The sequence below is a fragment of the Ictalurus punctatus genome, chromosome 17 (genome assembly GCF_001660625.3).
Source record: "Ictalurus punctatus breed USDA103 chromosome 17, Coco_2.0, whole genome shotgun sequence".
NCBI lineage: Eukaryota > Metazoa > Chordata > Actinopteri > Siluriformes > Ictaluridae > Ictalurus > Ictalurus punctatus.
In genome coordinates this window covers 3634453-3655894 of record NC_030432.2, presented here as the reverse complement: position 1 = coordinate 3655894, position 21442 = coordinate 3634453, and the positions used below count along the sequence as shown (strand labels likewise).

At 41.1% G+C, this 21442-nt stretch overlaps 2 protein-coding genes across 5 annotated transcripts in view; one reads left to right on the top strand and one right to left on the bottom strand.

Annotated features, from left to right (window-relative positions):
- masp1 (MBL associated serine protease 1) overlaps positions 1-8810 on the top strand; it is a 13803-nt gene extending 4993 nt beyond the window's left edge. Inside the window, exons 4-12 of one of the 3 annotated variants that reach the window (XM_017491699.3) lie at positions 29-160; positions 2780-2976; positions 3840-3987; positions 4074-4192; positions 4560-4638; positions 6224-6343; positions 6436-6507; positions 7514-7582; positions 7675-8810. In XM_017491699.3, coding sequence (XP_017347188.1) covers positions 29-160; positions 2780-2976; positions 3840-3987; positions 4074-4192; positions 4560-4638; positions 6224-6343; positions 6436-6507; positions 7514-7582; positions 7675-8552 — 1814 coding nt within the window. In that variant the 3' untranslated portion in view covers positions 8553-8810. Of the gene's footprint in view, positions 1-28; positions 161-2779; positions 2977-3839; positions 3988-4073; positions 4193-4559; positions 4639-5091; positions 5204-6223; positions 6344-6435; positions 6508-7513; positions 7583-7674 lie in introns of those variants that run through there. The other 2 variants (XM_017491700.3, XM_047161366.2) reach the window with 2 other exon arrangements.
- Positions 8811-19883: 11073 nt separating this feature from the next.
- The window catches only part of slc8a2b (solute carrier family 8 member 2b), a 38756-nt gene continuing 37197 nt past the window's right edge, over positions 19884-21442 (bottom strand). For both annotated transcript variants that reach the window (XM_017490329.3, XM_017490330.3), the window contains one exon: positions 19884-20633. In XM_017490329.3, the coding sequence (XP_017345818.1) occupies positions 20257-20633 (377 nt within the window). In that variant the 3' untranslated portion in view covers positions 19884-20256. The remainder of the gene's footprint in view (positions 20634-21442) is intronic.

The window sequence follows — 21442 nt, the reverse complement described above, 5'->3', positions numbered from 1 at the left end:
TCGTTCCCTTTTGTCTGACTGTCCACAGATATAGATGAGTGTAGAGATAAAAACGATGAAGTTGGGGCCTGTGATCACTTTTGTCATAACTATATCGGCGGCTACTACTGCTCCTGTCGATACGGACACCTGCTTCATTCTGACAACCGGACGTGCAAAGGTATAAACGTTCGTATTCATGTTCTCGAGCCGTTAAAATGCAGATCATTCTAACCCTCGTTGATTCCTCAGAACCGAAGTAAAAACTGTTGGTGCATTTAGATGAACTTGTATGAGCCAAGGGAAAACATGTGATCTCAGTATCTTTGGTGCTAAACATGCTCGTTTGAGTATTTCACTCACAACAGTCTCTAGAGCTTACACAGAAGGGTGCGGAAAACAAAAAACACCCAGGAGTAGAAGTTCTAGAGCGGAAACGCCTCTGTAACGGTCAGAGCAGAACGGCCAGACTGGTTTGAGCTGACAGGAAAGTTACGATAATGCGAGTAATCACTCCTTACGACCGTGGTAAGCAGAAACGCATCCCAGAATGCACAACATGCCAAGCCTTGAGGCAGGTATAGACTAAAGAGCAGAAGAACACATCTGGTTCCACTCCTGTCAGCCAAGAAGAGGAATCTGAGGCTACAAACTAAGGAATCCAAGGTCCAAAAGTTGAAACGTTTGTTATGTGCGGCTTTCGGAGAACAAATCCTGTAAGTGTTCGACGCAAATCCGCTCAGAAATGTTAACTGGCTCAGTTTGACTCTGCTGTCGTTTAAGATTAACACGACATGAGATCCAGTTGCTCTCAGACCAAATTAACAGTCTGTCATGCCGTCTGAATTTTTTTTTTTTTTTTACCCTAATCGCTTGAGTGATTTAGAGGATTTAGTCGTCTTTACACGCTGATGAATGTACACATTGTGTCGATTTTTATTACTTCAGTTATTTTAAATGTACACCTTAAGTTATGCACAACGGGTTTTATATAAACATTAGCTAGAGATTAGCTAGCCACGAGCTCAGAGAGATCTTGATTTGACGGGATTAGAGGTTGGAAATTCCTAAATAAGGTCAGCTTTAGGAAAGCTGGGGTGTAATTCAAAGCACGTAGTCGTGTTTTTACGATATCAACCGTAACTTCGTAACGTATTTCGTTTTAAGCACCGAACTTTACATTTCCATTAAGACTAAACGAGTGGTTGAAAGATTTCGAATGTATGGTGATGTGTGGTTGTGTGGGCTGGATTGGGCGTCTGTTTTATGTCCACACTTTGGCCCAGGCACGCTAATCGTATCTGAAGGATAAATGGCAAATATTTACATTTGAGCTGCCAGGGAAATCTGAGAAATGCCTGTGAACCTCGGTCACCCTGTTAGCACTGTAGCAGGAGCACGAAAGGGAAATCTTGTGATTTAGGGTTAAGACTTTTGCCAAAGAAATGACATTTTTGAGTAAAACTGACCGATTAGATGCGTACGATACACACAAAGTAGCTCTGTTTTCTTCTTGCAACTAGTGGAGTGTTCCTGTGTGTTCGTGTCCTTGCCGAGTGCCAAAATCAAAGTTGTCACCTCATAATCATGGTGCTATGGACAACCTCTGGACGTGGGAAGACGCAAACGTCTTAAGAGCTGACTAACTATAGAGCCAGTACATTCTGATGGTGAATATGCTGAAAGTCCCAAAGCTTACTCTAACCAGTACCCACTTGCCTGAGTGGGTCAAACCATCTTTCCCAGCTTGTTATTATATGAAAGATAGTTACATTTCTGCCAAATATGGCTGACCAGCTTGACCAGCACTGAAGCAGTCGTGTCCACAGACTCTGGCAAACTCACATATACTGTATAGAAGAACAGAAGCCGATCTGTTTGTGAACAGACAGACAACTCGCTGTCCAAAGTGGTTCACGGACAGAGCAGAGACAACCGCTTTGGGCCATGATGCACTGGTGCAAGACTGGAAACTGGTACCGCTGATGGGGAAAACTTTGGCAGACTTTGCAACCGAGGTGTTGTAGTTTGCTTCTGGAAGAACGGACCCATCAAACCAGACCTGCTGTCCCAGAGTCATGAGTCACCATGGCACAGCAGACCACACTGTTTGAAATAATAGGCCTAGACTCGACGAGTGACCCCAGCACACTGGTACATCCACAATGGATCAGACTCATTCTTATGATCGATCAATCTATCTATCTATCCAGCCATCCATCCATCTACCTACCTACCTATCTATGCTCCGTTTGTGTGCAAGCAAGAGGAAAGAGTTTTGACGAGTGTGTTTCTGCTGTAGCCTCAGATTCCTGTTCTTGGCTGACAGAACTGGCACTTGATGTGTGGTCTTTAACTGTTGCAGTCCATCTGTCTTAAAGTTCACCCTTGTGCATTCTGAGATGCTTCTCAGCTCACCACGGTTGTAAAGGGTGATTATTTGAGTTACTGTAGCTTTAATATCAGTTTAAACCAGTCTGGTTTCCTCCCGAATCAACATAATGGAATTTCCACCTACTTTTTTTGTTTGTTTGTTTGTTTTTTAGCATCATTCTGCATCCTAACTCTAGTGCATTGGTCACCAACACTGTTCCTGAAGATCAAGTGCTTGATCGACTAAGATTTTGGTTGGAGATGAAACCTGGAGGAAGGTCGAGCTCAACGAAGAGGGTCGGTGACCACTGATCTAGAGTAAATCCAAGGAGATCAGGAGTTGCTGAAATACTCAAACTAGCCTCCAACAACCATCCAGTGGTCAAAGTCACATTATAATCTTGTGTTTGTGTGTGTGTTTCCTCAGTGGAGTGCAGTGACAGCGTATACACCGAGGGTTCTGGACTGATCACCAGTGTAAATTTTCCCAAGCCATACCCTAAAAGCTCGGACTGTCTCTACCGAATCAAGCTGGAGAAGGGTTTCTCGGTCACTCTGGATTTCGATGATACTTTTGACGTAGAAGATCACCCCGACGTCATCTGCCCCTACGACTACATCAAGGTGAGGAGCACATAGCGTTTCCAGGCTATCAAATCTAATCCTTACGGCTTTTCAAAAATATTCTACTATAAAATAGAACTGTTGGTAGCATGTACTGTAGTAGCACCTCATAAAATGGCATTATATATAAGTTCATATCGTTTTATTGTGCAGGGAAACATCTATAGCAGCATCTTAATGTGTTCTCTGTGACTATTATTCCGAGAGCTCCCCGATTGCCCCAAAAATCCCAAACGTGCACATTCCGAAACATTGCGCAATCTTTTCCACGCATATGCTATGAAATATGACTGCCTCCTCGGTGTGTTTAGACAAGCGGTATCAAATATGAAATGCAATAAGACTTCTCTCCAGACAGACGGAGACGACTCTTTTGGATTCTGAAGCTCAGCTGATAGATATGATTTGGATTTGTGACATTACATTACGTTACATACACCTGGTGAAGACTCGGGCGTTAATACCTGTATTAAGGACATGTTTCGGTCGGGATCTGAACTGATATGAGGAGTGTTTTGTGTGGAGTGTCATATGACTTTTGTTGTGCAACTAATAAACACTCCACTTGTCCAAATTTGTTTTGAAATGAACTCACACAAGGTTATGGGTTAGGTCACACTGATGACGCATGCTTTTTAAAGTAATGATATGGTCCAATGAGGGGTGTTAAGATTAAGGAGGAGGGGTATAAACGCTTTCCTGCACATTTATAGAACTCTCTCCCCCCAGGTTTAGATTTTGGCCTCCCATAGATGGCGCCAATGTCTAAGCATATTTAGGGAGAAGATAATAATGCTTATTAACAGATGCTGCTATTAATGATATTGATGGTATTGATGATGATGATGATGATATTTTTGTAGATTCAGGCAGGAGAGAGCTCGTTCGGCCCGTTCTGCGGAGACAAATCGCCTGCCAGGATCCAGACAGGAAGTAACACTGTGAGCATCTTGTTTCACAGTGACAACTCAGGAGAGAACTTGGGCTGGAAGTTCACCTACACTTCTACAGGTAAGAGGACTAAGATGAAAACGTTTTTAAATTAAACAGTAAACTTAAATAAATTCTTTTTGTTATTGTTGTTGTTGTTGTTGTAGGCAGTGAGTGTGCAGTTCCTATGCTGCCACCTAATGGTCATTTGGAGCCAAGACAGTCTAAGTACTTTTTCAAAGAACACATCACGGTGACCTGTGACCCTGGCTATTCGTTGCAAAAGGTGATCATGCAGATTGGTTATTAAAGCAAAACTTTAATACACCCTAATCTTTATGATAAACACAATGTTATTCTGTAAAAGATATTTTCCTTTTAAACCTCTTTCAGTGGCATGTTGCTCTGTTTTCACTGAATGAGTGAGCGAATGAGCCCTCGTGTCACGTCTACCTTAACAGAGTGCTGCAGCAGCACTTTAGTCCTTTAGCCTAGCGATGATAACAACGATAACTAACTTCTCACAGCACCTACTGACAAATTAGCACCAGAATCGCTAAACACGTCTCAAACATTTTCAGTGTCAGGGTGGAGTTTTCCTTTAATACACGCAGCTTCATATAGACGTTGCTCACGCTCTCGCTGTTTCTCAGGACGGAGAGGAGTTTGAGCATTACCAGATAGAGTGCCAGGCGGACGGAAACTGGAGCGGCCGTGTACCTCTCTGTACAAGTAAGCAATTTGCATGTGTTTTATTTTTTGTGCGTGTGTGTGTTTGGCGATCCAAAAACATCTGGTACTTTCTGTCCAATTCATTTCCAGTGTATTTATTGAAACCTTTATTGTATACCGTATTACATAGCGTATTGCTATGTAGCCGTTTCTTAGCTGTCACTGATTAGTAGTTTACTTCTTTACATGTTTTAACACAAGTCAGTGAATAAAATACATTCCTATTAACAAGAATAGAAAAAAAGAAAAAGATAGCTATACCAGACATTTCAGGGGGGGGTTTTTTGTTTTGTTTTTGTTTAGATATATGCAGTCGTGCACATTTTTAATAGCTGTGCACATCTGTTAAATGTCTTTCTGACTTTCTCCTTATCTCTCTCTTTTCCCCTGCTCCTTTCTGTTCCCTCGTCCTCTCACACTGGTTGTCCTTCATTTCTCTCCGCCGAAAACCAGAGAAGGAATCTCAAAGGAGCCGCCGTTCTGTGGTTTAAGATGATTTTATTTGATTTTTTTCCTTTTCTCCCGAGGACATTTGTCAAACAGTAAATTCCTATGTTGAACACGATTCGAGTCTGGTCTGTTATTTAACCGCCAGTTATAGCACACACCCGGCGACACGAGCTCAGTCTTACAGTGAAGACGACTATCAAGATTTTGCGGTGACAGAAATATATTTATTATATATATAATTAATATGATCCAAATTCGAAAACAATATCACTGTGTTGTTGATAAATCTTTGCCGCTATCGGGAGCTGTAATCCGAGGTGATATTCATGCAGGGAAAGTTCCTTGTATTCAGAGTCGTGTTACGCGCTCAGTTTAATTGATTTTCTCAGCGCTGCATTCAAACTATGCAGATCAACCTGCGCGTGGGTGTTTTTTTAAGTAGCGTCTACACTACTGATGTGTGCGATTTCGGTAATTACTCCGGATTCCACAACTCAGCCCAAAGATTTTACTCAGCAAACTTTTTAGCGAGGGAAAATGGCTTTTTTGCTCAGAAAATATTGTGACGCTGATTTTCACATAGCAAGGTTTCTCCGGCCAATAAAATAGAAAGAGCTCGAATTTACTTACAGTAAGCGGAGATACAGCACGGCCGTCTGTAAACTGATGATGCACTTCTCATGGACATGGACAGAAGCTTCATTGGAAGAGATGGATGCAGCAGAAGTAGGTACGGTTATGGTAAAAAAAAATAAAAAAAAAAAAGCCAACCCCATCCGAATTCCCACGGGTAATCATCTCTATAAGCAATTTAAGCAGTATGCACCGATCCAAATTTTAAGGAGTTAATTACATTTCTTCTTGACAAAATGATCGCGCTAATTCAAATCCTTCTGTCTTTCTAGTGAACTAATGTGGTTTCATCTTTCATCCAGGGTTAATCCTCCTCCATCATATTATCCTTCTTAAAGAAAAGGAATATTGATTTCCATTATGATTAAGGTTTAAAACCTCTCTCTCTCTCTCTCTCTCTCTCTCTCTCTCTCTCTCTCTCTCTCTCTCTCTCGCTCTCTCGCTCTCTCTCTCTCTCTCGCTCTCTCTCGCTCTCTCTCTCGCTCTCTCTCTCTCTCTCTAGTGATTGACTGTGGTCCCGTGGATGGACCTTTAGGAGATGTGGTGTATACTAACTCCAGCAAGAGTACCACCTTTGGATCCAGGATCCTGTACAGCTGCAAGAGCTCTCCTGGAGAACAGAGTTTGGCTCTCACCCTCACTAGTCACTGAAATGATCGGCGAGCGGTTAAACCACTTTTTTAAGAACATTCTTTTCTTCGTTGCTTAATTCAGGTGCATACACGTGTGATCGGAGAGGCCTGTGGACGAACGAGGACGGAGCCACGCTACCTACATGCCAAACAGGTGAACATTTTCATGTGTTTTTTTCCCGTGTATCTTCAGCATGTTTCTTAGTTAGCATGTCGGTCTGTTGTTGAAATTATCAGGCTGGAAATGTGTGTTTAGTATGCGGTGATATTAGAGATGCATGAAAACTATAGATAAAAGCAGCGGTCTAAACCAAATATGAATAAAATTTGGCAAATTCACTAAAAGGGAAAGGACAGGGGATGGGAAACATTTTTTTTGTAGTGGTTTCTTTTGTTTCTTGGCAAGTTTATCTAGGTGAATTCACAAGCCTCTGTCTTGTCGGCTGATAAAATAAATCAAACAAGAAGACGGGACTGTGTGTACTCTTTTGGCCGCTTTTGTTTAGCTAGTTTTGAAACTTGCATCTGGAAAAAAAAAAAAGCAAAAAAATTGTCCAATGGTATACAGCAGGGTTTTTATGTTGAAATTCTGTTTCCTCTCCACCTGCTCAGATTTTCCTATAAGCCATGGGCCTCATTTATCAATCATTTAGTAAAGCTGCGTGTTAATGTTTTCCTGGCCGAACAAAAACGAAACAAAGACTGACCAGACATCTAAACATACATATGTTGATAAATACCAACCGGCTGATTTACATTTCGCCACGCCCACAAAACCCCATAAAAGGCATAGCTCAGAGAAACTTGAAAACAACAAAATGACGACTAAACGGTTGGAAAAAGCTCCTCCAAAGTGTAGCGTATGCTAAATCTTCCAGTAATGCAGCTTAGCCATTGCAGCACGTTGGCTAACTAAGACGCACACTAACTCGCCTTCCTTTTATTCACGTCCTGTTGGATGGTTAGTCCAATTTGTCGTCATTTGGGATCACTTTTATTGAAGTCATTAATATGAAACGATAGAAATGGTATATGTATAGTACAGGAGATGTCCTTTATCTGGAGACAGGCGTCTCAGCTTGTCGGTTGGACTCTCTGTCGGTATTTTGTATTCGGTAAAAGCTTTTGGAATAAAAACATTTCTCTGTTTGATGTAACAGATGTGGAGAACAACACACAGTCAGATTCTGAATTCCAGTTGCCCCGTACGACAGCTAAAGCCCAAGCAGGTAAGCTAAAAACTGTGACACGCAATAGAATCTCTAAGGTTTATATGCTTTATCCTCAAGTGGTAAACGTGTATTGTAATTTTTTGTGCAAGTATGCGGCGAGGAGTCACGGCCCTTCCCATCCCACCAAAAGCGGATCGTGGGCGGACGTGCAGCATTTCCAGGTCTTTTTCCCTGGCAGGTTCTTCTGTCCGTGGAGGATACGTCCCGGGTTCCTACAGGTCGCTGGTTTGGTAGTGGTGCTCTCCTGTCCTCGGCGTGGGTGCTCACAGCCGCGCACGTGCTCCGCAGACAGCTCAGGGACCTGTCTGTTGTTCCTGTGGCTCCCGCACATGTGCATGCTACACTGGGCCTCACGGACGTCCGGGATAAAAAGCTGGCCGTCAACCGCTCTGTCGAGATGCTTATCCTCCATCCAGATTTTGATCCGCACAACTACAACAACGATATCGCCCTGGTCAAACTTAGCCAAGAGGTGGTGCTGAATGAGCTGGTGAGGCCGGTCTGTTTGCCTCCACCATGGGTCAAAGGTCAGGCTCGTACACCTTTGCCTAACACGTTGGGCGTGGTTGCTGGTTGGGGGATCAACATGCCTAATACCTCTGCCTCGTACAGTGGGATAACCTTCGATCTTGGTGTCGTATCCGAGGTGCTGCACTACGTGAAATTGCCGGTCGTAGCGCAGGACGAGTGTGAAGCCAGCTACACCTCTCGTTCTACAATCTACAACATCACCGAGAACATGTTCTGTGCCGGGTTCTACGAAGGAGGACGTGATACGTGTTTAGGAGACAGCGGGGGAGGGTTTGTAACAAAGGATCCCCACAGTGGGAGATGGGTAGTGCAGGGTCTCGTGTCTTGGGGTGGGCCAGAAGGATGCGGTAGTCGGCAGGTGTACGGGGTGTACACCCGAGTGGCAAATTATGCGAGCTGGCTGCACAAAACGATGAACACAGAGTGCTGGTGGTGACAGACGCAGACGTCCAGTGGGATCTCTGCGTCTTAACGTCTATCTTCATTCCTCTGTCTATAACTGTCTTTTAATATACGGCTTCTTTTGTGTTCTTCGAACAGCCTCTGTATTGTACAGCGCACGATATTCATCCCATCATTATTTATGACTATGATTATATGGCGTCACGTGATGTAACTATTAACAGTGTGATTCGATTTGTAACTAATTTACTCGCATATAACGGAAAGAACAATAAAATGAAATGAAATGTGAGGTCTGAGCTTGCTACACCTGGTCGTGGTTTCATATCATCAGAGCCTCTGGTGCTTCGTAACGTCAGTGTTGGTTCAGCGATGTCACCTTTGATACTGAAGCTCTTTGCTTCAAAACACTGTACTGGTTCTTGATTCGTTCTGCCAAAAATAACGTGTGATCGGTGACATCCGAAGCTTGATTTCGGCACACGACCTCATGTGACCTCGTGTGGAAATGGGTTCAAAACAAGCACAAAACCTGGTATGTGTTCAGAAGTCACTTAAGGAAATTTCGTTACAGTGATTAGCAATCCAGAGATGCTTTGTAGTTATGGAACCAGCAAAGAATTGAAGGCTTTCTGAAGTGTGGGCTTTTTTTTTTTACTCATATCAACAAATGTATTCATTCTATTAATAATAATGTGTTAGAGCATAGCTTTGCCTATATAAAACAAATTTGGAATGTTAGCTGGAACCCAAACCCTGCTGCATGAGCTACTAGGAGATGCAATGCATCACTTGGGCCACTAGATGCCACTAGCGCACACTGTGTTGAAAAGCTTTGAGCAATTATTATTTTATTTATTTATTTTTTTTACGGAAAGCTTAATTTTGCCATTGCTGCTGTAGCATGGTTAAAACAGAATTTTTAACTTTGTTTTTAGTTTTTTTTTTCTTGTCCACATGATTGATGGAAAAAGAAAAGGGGGAGGTGTCAGGATTTTTGGCAGGAAAAGAAGATTAGGCAGGGAGCTAGGAGGAGCTAGTAGGAGGAAGTTAAACCCTTGACTCCTCATGCTAAGTAGGTAGTTTCTCTTTTACCCATTTCTGTAGTCAAGCAGATTTAGGTGAAAAGACTTTAGAAGTTGAATCCCAGAAGCTGAAAATCTATGGATAAATAGACTTCTCTACTTGGACAGTGTCCTGAAACAAGGGTGATGAACAAGGGTGAAACAAGCACTCAGGGAGATGATCTAATTACAAGTTGAGATCAGGCCTTTTTTTTTCTCCTGTTTTTTTTTTCTTCTTCTTCTTCTTCTTCAGTTTTTGGCTTGTTGTGAAATCTGAAAACTGTTTGGAAAAGTTTGGGACATCTTTGGAGTCACATAATTAATTGAATGTCACATGATCTCAATAGCCCTGCGATGGACTGGCACCCCATCCAAGGTGTCCCCCCCTGCCTTGTGCACCATGCCCCCTGGGATAGGCTCCTGGTTCCCCGTGACCCAGAAAGGATAAGCGGTACAGAAAATGGATGGATGGATGGATGATCTCAATATAAATATTCCTGGAAGGCCCTAGCGTTCGTTAAAGAACTTAACAAATAGTATCATGAAGACCAAAGAGCTATCAAAACAAGTCCAGGAAAACTATCCAGAATCAGTGTTTGGATTTAATAGTGCTCCATGAGAGGTTCAACCTTTGGTATATCCCAACGGTTGAACATCCCATGGAGAGCCATTAAATCCATTATTAAAAAATGCACACAGTATAGTACAATGTGAATCTGCACTACACGAGTCTGTCCACCAGATGTCAGTGATCAAGTAAAGACGGTATTAGATAGAGAAGCACCATCTACCACCATCATGCTTCACGTTGTGGATGGTGTTCTCAGAGTGGTGAGCAATGTTGGGTTTCCACCAAATGTACTGTAGTACTTTGTAGGCCAAAAACATACTACAAATATAAAGACAGTTAAAAAAAAAAAAAGACCTTTCACAACGTCTTTTGTTTATTCTTAAATGGTAACCATATAAAAGCATTAAGAACTGCTTTTCAGATTTTATTTATTTTTTTCCTCAGAAAACAAAAAAAGTCAACATGAACACAGAAAACGGATCATGCACGTAAACCGGACATGCTTTTTTTTTTTTTTTTGCACATCTATGACATGCACAACAGCAAAGTGCAAACACATTTCTAGTAACATTAAATGCCAGATGACTTAGTGGACCGAAACATTACATTTAAGGCAGTACATTAAAATGAGGCATGGAGCTAAGAGACCCATACACTCTCATTCTTTAAGCTACACAAACGAACCCTGCAAAACACGTTTAAAAGACAAAAACAGCTATGATGGAACATACATGTATGATTTAAAACTTGGATGATTAAAAAAAAAAAAAATACTTTTTTCAAGAATCAAATAGCCTTTGGGGCTACGTGTATCATAATTTGAGTTTTATTAACAGGAATTATTGATTTTTTTATTATTTTTTTTTAATGAAAAGAGCAGATTTTTTTTTAGAATAGAATATATTTGGAAATATTTTTCTAGCTCATACAAATCTACAAATCCTGTAGAAATTACTATCAAGGAAAGTTGCTGGAGGTGTGTGTGTGTGTGTGTGTGTGAGAGAGAGAGAGAGAGAGAGAGAGAGAGAGAGAGAGAGAGAGAGATTTATATAAAGAGAATAATAATTTAGTTTAGTTTTCACTTCAATATTACACTCTAATTTATTTTTAAGCAAGTCAACATACTACGTGTATCTAAACATCTCAGAAATATCAATCGAAAGCATTACTTCCATAACACCACGTCTAAGATTTAAAGACATAAAAAATTGTAAACGCATATTTAAAGGCTTCCGAATCTATATAAACATGTCATACAAAGATGAAATACATGACATTAAGGGGAAATAAATAAAACGCGACATAATAAAATCTGACATCCATCTACAAACCTGCGGAAGGGCAAATTTCTGAACATTTCTTTCACTAAGCCAATGAACATGAATAATTATTGCATTTAGGATGACATTTATTTCCTATTAATAATTATTATTTTATTTATTTTTTTTTACATGCCCTCAAAAAAGTCCTGGTTTTATATTGCACTTTTTGTCTCGATCCATTTGGGTTTCTATTGTGTCCAGAGTAAAAAATAGCAGAACCTATAACACAGTGCTGGTACATTACACAAGTAAAACATATCACAAAATAATACAACTCATCCCTAAGGCAATAACCAAGTCGCACAAACATCCCCGAAATAAACGATACGAAACAAAAAAAGCATTTTAATTATTAGTAACAGTCTGTTTGAATCGATCGTAAGTCACGTCCCGAGCTACGACGTGATCATCTTACGATATACGGGCTTAGTCAATTCGGCAGGTTATGTATATCAAACATACACTTTTTTTTTTTTTTGTATAACAATTTAATAATACATTATTGGTGACAGTTTCTTTTTTATTGTTATTATTTATAAAACACATCTCAACTTTAACACAGAATCATTACCTAAAAGTTAAAGGGCACTTTAAACAAACACTCGTATGGTTTATGGCAAGTTTCATTCTCAGTACAAAAAGTAATTCCTTTAAACCCCAGACATGCCTGCTAAGACAAATAAGACACACGTGAAAGCACACGTGAAAGTGATGTCAATAATCTACTAGCAGCAGCAGTTTTCTGCAACACAAAATGCTAAAAACACTCGAAGGGTCCAGATGACTGTAAAGCAGATAATTCTAGTGCGTTGATTCTAAATGGCTTTCTTTTCATTATATACAGTGTGCTCAATACACGGGTTACAGAATAACGGCGTTGAAAACGCTACAATGCAATTATGGGCTAGAGAACGACTATGTGCCTAGTAAGGAGAACCATACTTTTGGGGGGTTTTTAGTAGATGTCTTGTTTTTGTCCCCCCCCCCACCCCCCCCCACCCCCCTTCATTTGGTCATCTGTCCATTCCCATGCATTAGCCAGCTAACTCACGATAGCGATCAACTGACCACAGATAGCTGCAGCAGCATCAGCTCACAACTTCCCAATGGCAAATACTTTTCTGTTGCACCAGTGAGGAACCCTAGACAGCTCTCTTTTTTTTCCATGAAACTTGTATTTCTAAAGGCTTACATTATCAACTGGCTATAAAAAGAATGTGCTCTTAACATCAACAGCACTGGTGGAACAGTGACACAGCTGGTAGCTTCACTGCTTCACAGCTCCAGAGGTTCGATCCTGAGCTTGGGTAACTGTCTGTGCACGGTTGTGTGTATTTGTGGGTTTCCACCAGGTTCTCCCGTTTCATCCCACTGTCCAAAGCCATGCCAGTGTGTGGACTGAAGCCCCCTAGGTGTGAATGTATGTGCATGCGTGTGATGTGATGTGCCCTGTAATGGACTGGCATCCCAGTCATGGTCCCCGGTGTTACTGGGATAAGCTCCAGATACACCACAACTCTGATCTGACCAGGATAAAGTAGGGACCGAAGATGAAAGAATGACTTAAATAGCAACAGAACAGTAAAAAGCATGGTGACAGATCTAACTGGAAAGCATTACCCTAGAGGTCCCAATTTGTTGAATCATTTTACCTGTAATGCTCATCATTCGAGGTCCTACCACATGGTTGAAATGTTCTCAAATGAAGCCTGAAAATTCATATGAAGGAGATTTCAAGACAGGCAGAACGAGATTATAGAGCGACACATATCAATGCTATTGCTAAGACCAATTTTGCAAATGCCAACCACACCACCTTCAAGCGATATGTCGGGTAGTAGGACACAACCCAACCCAACCCTGGTCCTGGAGTACACCCTATACAGTGTTTTGCCTGCTCTACCACACCCACTTCAACTCAAGAAGAGGTTACCAGCTGGTCGAATCAGTTATGTTGGGAGCAGGGACAACAATAATAAGTGCAGGACAGGGGATATTGCAAGACCAGATTTGGGAACCTGTGTAGTAGAGTGAAAACGTTGCGTCACAGGAAACAGAAGGGAGATCTGGAATTATATGGGAAGCTAGCTAAGAGGGCGGTAGAGTTTCAAGCACTTTCATCTTTGTGAGAGTAGACCATGCGGCCACTAATAGTGGCTCCTGTTTTTTTGCTAGTTAAATTCATGAGATTTTTATAGGCTTATCAGGTAGTCTAGGGTGTAGGATATAGCTATGGTATGCTTGGAAAGATTAATGCCCTGTAAATTGGACAGGGTGAGCCTGAAGCACTTCAGGAGACCAACATTCAAGGATTCGGAAGGTACCTTTCGAGAAGTCCTTGCACGGATGCTGAGGACTCTGCTCTAATCCTGAGCAAGACTTTCAGAAATTTGCCTGAAGTTGTTGGGGAGATGGCTCTGAAATAAGTGATGGGTGATAACGTAGGCAATTTAAGAAAGGCCACACCATAGAGTACTTTGTGAGTGTATGAACTGGTGGAAGCCTAGCTAGTAGAGATTGATTTGGGTTGCATGACAAGTCTACTCAATAGTGGTTTTCCCAAGGTGACCTGCTTCCTGAATTTCATGGTAAAAATCTACATGACATTCGAGAAGCAAGGATGGTATGAAAGGTTCAAGTGCATTTAAAGTTGGTTCAAAGGCAATGCCTTTAACGGCAAGAAGAAATATGGTTACTATGGAAACGGATTGCTTTATATGGAGCTAATGAGTAGATGCGTCCACATGATAGAGAATTACATTTGGATTGGCAAAGGTTTGAAGGGTGACAGTGAAGGCTCAGTTGGTTAAAACCCTGGGCTACTGATTGGAAGATTGTGAGTTGAGCTCTTGAACAAGGACTGGACATTCTTCTGAACTTTTGAGTAAGCAAGCTACGTGTCAATATGAGAAATACCTACTTATTCAGTTCTATATTTAAATTGTATAAGTGGTAACTTGTGGCAAGTTTGATGACAAACAAAAGGCTTGAGGCTTAGGGATTTGGTGGGGTGTCCATTATCGATCTGGTTAACGACTAAGTTGTCAGAATGAGTAAGATGGTCTAAGTTTACCCCCAAGGAAGGCCAGCACTAATAGCGTGGTAGAAAGACCAACACGGTAATCGATACAGATTCTGTTCCTACTCGCAGTTCCCAGACAACAACTTTCTACAGCAAAGAGACTGATCTAGCAAAACTGTGAACCTGGTATAATGTGGTACAGTCCAAATCACATAGTTGAGGTGGCCCAGATCAGGAAGACTTTGGTGTATTGGGGGCAATTGAGGATGTAGGATAATATAAGGACAATTCATTTGGAAGGTCTGAAAGAAGACATTGATCTAACGGATGTAGAATTACAGAGGTAAACGGGCCCTTAGTCTTTTCCACAGAAAGGGAATGTCAAGATGAAAACGGCTGCAATTGGAAAGAAATGGAAAAGAAATGAGAGTCATCTAGAAGGTCTCAATGGATCATTGGCAACCGCAATAGTGCAAGCAGGCATGGGGCAATTTGTACAAAGAGGCAAAGAAACCAGCTGAGTTAAAGTTGTTACAAATAATTTGGATAGCAAAAAGGCCATCCGCAGCTGTCGTGTGCACTGGAGGTGGTTAACAGAGGCACAGCCGAGGAGGCAGAAGCAACCAGTGAAGGGGGATGTTAAGTGGCAAATTTGGCAAAAACACTGCAATAGAGCACTAAATCCTAACTCTATTTAGGTTGGGATACCCAGAAGTAGTTCTGCCTGAAAGTCAGTCATCACTGAGAATTTGTTATCCAGCAAATGCTCTCAAAATCTTTCATCTGAAACGAAGTTTGTATTTCAGCAGAAAATCATCCAAAGCACACTGCAAAAGCAACAGTGGAATGCCTTAATGGTCCATTTATTTTTTCTTTAAATATACTTTCCAGTTGACAATTTCTATAATGTCACCCGAGTAATGGACCAATATTGCTTTGAGTTTAAAGTAAAAAAAAAAAAATTTTTAAAAAGACGCATTTGAATACACTTATTGCTATACAGATGCCCAAAGTGGCATTGACAAAGGCAGAAAATAGTTGGTAAATATTCATAAATTATTATTTTATATAACACAAGGACTTGCAAGTAGAGGTCGGGGTGGGGAGTCGGGGTGAGGTGTCGGGGGGACACGACGACTACATAACATAGATGCAGGCTGAATACATTTTCAAGCCACCATAACATGCGCCATGCTAATGTTGGAGTTTTAACGGTGGAAAAAGTCAAGACATACAGGAATAGAGGCTGTAATTATGATCCCAGATCTGCTATATCTCTTATATCTGCCATTTTAGAGGAATATACTAGATAGATTACCTTCGAGTCATAGAATCTGTCCACCAGTGCAGTACATATTGTCGACTGAAATAAATTAGCATTGTACACTTTATACAACCACCCATGCATGTCTTTCAGCTTCTGTCAAATAATACTCCTACATGCATCTTTATGGGTAACTACGCAACAGATAAAAGACGACCAAACCACACAGGTAAAAGCCTACAGTAGCCTTGCGCAGAGAATAAAGACTACCAAGAGCATGGCTTAGAGTTTAGCCTAGCACATTATTTATTACAAATAAGAATAGACAGAATGATAGATTTTTTTTTTAACCTTGCTTTATACACAATACTATAATAGTCCTGATACTGAGTGCTTTTATAATAGAACAACAATTGAGACACTAGACCAATCACTACCCCACTTACTACATTCTACATTAATGATTCATCATGCTTAATGGTGCCAAGAGTGGAATCTATGAAAATGCTAAATCAGTGTAGTTCACAGACCAGTTTGTGTACTGCACTGCAATATGCAAGGTGGTGCAGCAGGTAGCGTTCCCATCTCACAGCTTCAAAAGACCGATTGGCTATGCTGACGTGCCCCAGTGATGGATCCACTGCATCGCTGATCAACACAAAGCTGTTAATGAAGGTGAATGAATGAACACGGGTGTTCTCGCTTCACAGCTCCAGGGTCCTCGGCTTTGTTTCCCGTGGGCTCTCGTCTCCCAACAAAAACATGCCGGTACCTGGATAAGCTACGTACATGAACGAGTGTCTGAATATGTGTGCATGGTGCATAATTCCCCAATTCATGCCCAGTGGTCTGAGGATGAGTTGGCAACCGTTTTAGATGTACCTTTGTTCAACTGTGTCTGATACAGCAGGTGTGTTTCCCATGTGCAAGGGGCACCCAGAACAGCGAATATCTTTAACCAGGTTTGCCAGGTTTTAGCTACAATTCCAGCCCAACTACATCTCAAAAACCACACAAAAGACCTGAAACAAGCCTAACATTTGTCTTCTTTTTCTCAGCCTTTGCATGGGAAAGAAGGTCAAAATGTCTCCCCTTTGCAATACATCTTAAAATAGAAATGGCTCTTGGCGCAGTGAAGTATTTTTAAACTATCTCTATTTGGCATAAGAACCGCGACCCTGGCAACCCTGTCATTCCCAGTGATTCCTGCTCAAATGGGCCTCTATTAGCATTCGACACAGTTACCATTTCTGACCACTGGGTGCAAACTGCTAAATGGGGTAGTAAGCACAAACCCAGAAAGATTACCAAATCAGTGGAATGTCAGATTGTATCTGTCAAATATCAACAAATATTTAGTCTCTCAAAGGCGATAATTTGTATTTCAATAGAATTTAAATCTGAAGAATGAAGACTGGTATATAATGGGGCTCTGGCCTATCTGCCCCTATAAACAAGCTGCAACTGGTTTGACTTGTTTTAAGAATTCAGTGTTTAAAATTGAATTTCCATGCACGGGGTAATGTTACAGGAAGAACACAGAACTTCAGTTCCACAATTGAGATACAGCAGTACTCAAAGAAGACCCCTAAAGACCCCTCCAAGGTTTCCCAGGCCTTTCTACACCAGTTCAAAAGCCTCGATGCTCAGTGCTCAGAGTGGTTTGCATAATTGCGAAACTTTAAATGCACAGCAACTCAAAGCAACATTCGACTGTGAAGAGATGGCTGTAAAATGAACTACTGTCTACACACAAAAACTACAAAACGCACTGAACCCACACTGGAGCAAGCGGTCACTCAATGGAGAACAGAGATGTGTAAGCGTGTTCTACTTCTACAACGTTTATCTACTCGAAGATAGTTCATTTTGCGTTTTCCGATAAGACTACAAGACCAGCATAACGATCCTCCCTCTTTTTTTATTAATTTTTTAATTTTTTTAACAGCATTAGCTCTCGAAACTGGCACACCTAAAAGTAAACGTAAATATAAATATAAATATTAGATTGCACGATCTCAAATTGCTTTCAACACAAATAAAAACACACGCTTGCTGAGCTGGATGAGTTGGGTAATGCTAATAAAAACTACATAAGCAGTTAAACATACTTCATAACAGTAAGGGGGATGGGGTAAAGAAGAACCCAAAGAACCAAAGTGAAGTTTATTTGGGGGGGAGGGGGGGGGTGTTAAACAGTATGTGATCTGTTAAAGAGTAACATCAAATAATTTAAAAAAAATATTTGTCATGAGAAAATAAAATCAGGTCAAAATCAATGACCATCTCAGAGTCTGGACTTGCACCCTATTGAAGAAAGGGGTCTCGATCCTTGTAACTGCATCCTTAGTAACTGCCTGGTCAGGGTCACAGTGGTTTAAATTAAGCGATTAGTTTGTATATGCTTTGGGAAGTAGAACCAACTAAATTTACTGACAGGAACAAACGAAAATAATAACTTTTCTGTTAATAATAAAGTCCTGCCTACATCTCTAGTTATGAACTGGAGTGATGCAGCTGAGGTTGAGGAACTGTCAGAGCCAGAACTCACACACCATTCTGAAAGTGCTGACATTTCTACCTCTGGGGGTTTTTGTGTGTGTGTGTGTTTCAGTTTTACCAGGTGCATAATGGAGTGGTTTATATTTAATTAAATAATCCACTTTGGGTTTAAATCCGAATAAAAGCACACAGATTTCTGTTAAGACTATAATGCGGCACTGCAGCACCAAATAATCGGACAAAAACTAAATAGCCTACTTGCCTAATAGGAGTCTCTGAAGGACATTTTGAGAGGTAGCGCAAACATTACTGTACAGTATGTATCAGATATTCCTGTTACATTTATGCAACCTATACACCAAAGTGATTCAAGCATAGAATAATGTCAGATCTTTACTCTGATAGGTGGGGAGAGTGGGGTGGGGTGGGGCTTACTGCCTGGAAAATAAAGTACCGCTAATGTATATATATTACTGTAGTTCATAATTCCAGCATTCCTTCATCCCTGGATCCTGCTGGATGGCCATTATTTATGTCATGGCTTTATGTCAAATATGTCTCGAGGTTTTTTTTTTAAAGGACTTTTGTTGATTGGTTTTTATTGATTGTGGGCCATACTCGGATGAAACCACAGGCTTACGGAGTTACATACGTTTGCGAAAGTCTGAAAACAGAGGTGAGTCTCAGTTACATGTAATTCTGAATTTGAAGAATTATGAGCGCATTTTTCTTGCACGATATGAGCTCAGGCTACGGTCCAGCACTATGGTCTGATGATTTAATGTAACCACAATTTCCACAAAACGTTGCGATTGGGTTGTAAATACACTCAGAAAAAACTGTGGTATGAATATAAAATACATAAATATATGACAATGAATAGTACTAATAATACCGCCTCTCTAAAGTCTGCATGTGCACAGAAGATATTTGAGGAGTCAGAATCTTACTCTTTGCTTACTCGGCGCTAATCTCGAGGACTGAATCTAAGCATAGCAGTTTAGTGCTAGGTCAGCTTATCCTTTAAACTGTGGGCACGTATTCTTTACAGGAGAGCACGTCGAATGAACAAAAACAACGGCTTTATTTGATTCGTTTGACCAATCAAAATAGTGAATTAAACCCTGGATAAAATCGATTCTGTCCCGTGCACGCTCTGACGGTTTCATCTCCTCGACTGAGCATGTCGTGGTTACATTAAATTGTTTTACTTCAAATTACAATAACAGCAAAGGTCTGCTTCTTCAGTCCACATTTTCTATCCCTGATTTTTTTATTTTTTTATTTTTTTTGGAGGCTTAAAGGTAAGTGTTTTTGTTTAAAGGTGGTGGACTAAATGCTTCTACTCTTGATAGATTTGCATATATTACAATAGAATGACACACCCACAAAATCGACTTGACCATGTGTGTAAAGCGGCTCTGAATATGAGTGACTTTCCCCAAGTACATACTAATGTCACCGTTGAACTCAAGGCAGCAAATCTGAATACACCCCTTCATACACAAAAAATACCAATGTAGTTGGTACCAAATATACCAAACTAATATATTATACCCTATATATATATATATATATATATATATATATATATATATATATATATATATGAATGGGAGACCTAACATACTGTACCTTATTTCCCATTTTCTGTTATATTTAATGCCCTTTTCACTTCCATCTTTGTTCACAAGACCCCATGTTCCAACTTTCTTTGTTCTCTCAAAGTTGTATGTAATAAATATGAGCGATTTTTGCATTCTTCATGCGTTTTTGTGTCCTACATCTGTTCTCTTAGCATTTTGTGTGCAAGTTTCTTTACGTTTTTTTTTTTCCTGTTTATCTTCAGAAAGTGTTCCAGACAGCTTCGTAATTCATTAAGCTTATCTTAGCGACTTGGTATATTTTGATCTGAGCCGTCTGTACGGTGTGCAGTTTGTAGTAAATATGATCTGCAGATCCTTTTTTTTTTTTTGTACATGACGTGAAAGATTTAGAAGCCCTTGATGTGGCAGTAGGCCTCCAGGCTGGAGAAGAGAATGTAAAGAAACCACAGACCCAAGAACAACAATGAGGTAAGGAGGCGTGGAATTCGAGGACCTCCTAGCTCACCCCCGATAGACGGCCGTCTCCGGAAGATCAAAACGGCCATGCAGATGAAGGCAAAAACAGTGAAGAGGGTGACGGAGAAGGCCAGTGAGCCCGGATCCACTTTGAAACTTTCGCCTTTTACTGCCCAGTACACTGCAGCGACTGACCATGCAACGCCAATGCCCAGGAAAACATTAACGGCATTGCTGCCAGTGACATTGCCAATGGATGCATCAGCATATTGGTCCTGGGTAGCAGCCACTTTACTAGCAAATGTGTCTGATAGCAGAGAAAGAGTCGACAGGAAAGAAAGTGAGTGAGACGGAGTTCAAAAGAGAGAGCAGTGTAGATAAAAAGAGAAAAGGAAAGAAAAGAAACGAGTTATGTTTGGAGGCTTTTGAAAAAACTTAAATTCTACTGTATTAAAGATCGAGTTTTTAAATACTGCAGGCAGACATAGAAAGTAGCCTAAATAAAAACAATCCCACATCATTTTCGTGAATGTTTTGGGGGAGAAAAATTAAAACATTTTCCAAAATTCAGTCATAGAGACATCTGATGGTTTTTTCCAAACCGCCTTACATATACACAATCAGCCATAACATTAAAACCACCTGCCTAATATTGTGTAGGTCCCGCTTTCCTTGTGCCTCCAAAACAGCTCTGACCCGTCGAGGCGTGGACTCCACAACATCTCTGAAGGTGTGCTGTGGTATCTGGCAGCAAGACGTTAGCAGCAGATCCTTTAAGTCCTGTAAGTTGCGAGGTCGGGCGTCCATGGATCGGACTTGTCTGTCCAGAACGTCCCACAGACGCTTGATGGGATTGAGATCTGAGGAATTCGGAGGCCGAGTGTACACTTTGAAAGCTTTGTCATGTTCCTCAAACCGTTCCTGAACAATTTTTTTTTGCAGTGTGGCAGGGAGCATTATCCTGCTGAAAGACACCACTGCCGTCAGAGGATACTGAAGGAGCTCTTCTGTGGGATCGCACCACACAGGCTAGCCTTCTCCCCCGATGCACATCAGTGATACTCGGGCATCCACGACCCTGTCGCCGGTTCACCGGTTCTCCTTCAATGGACCACT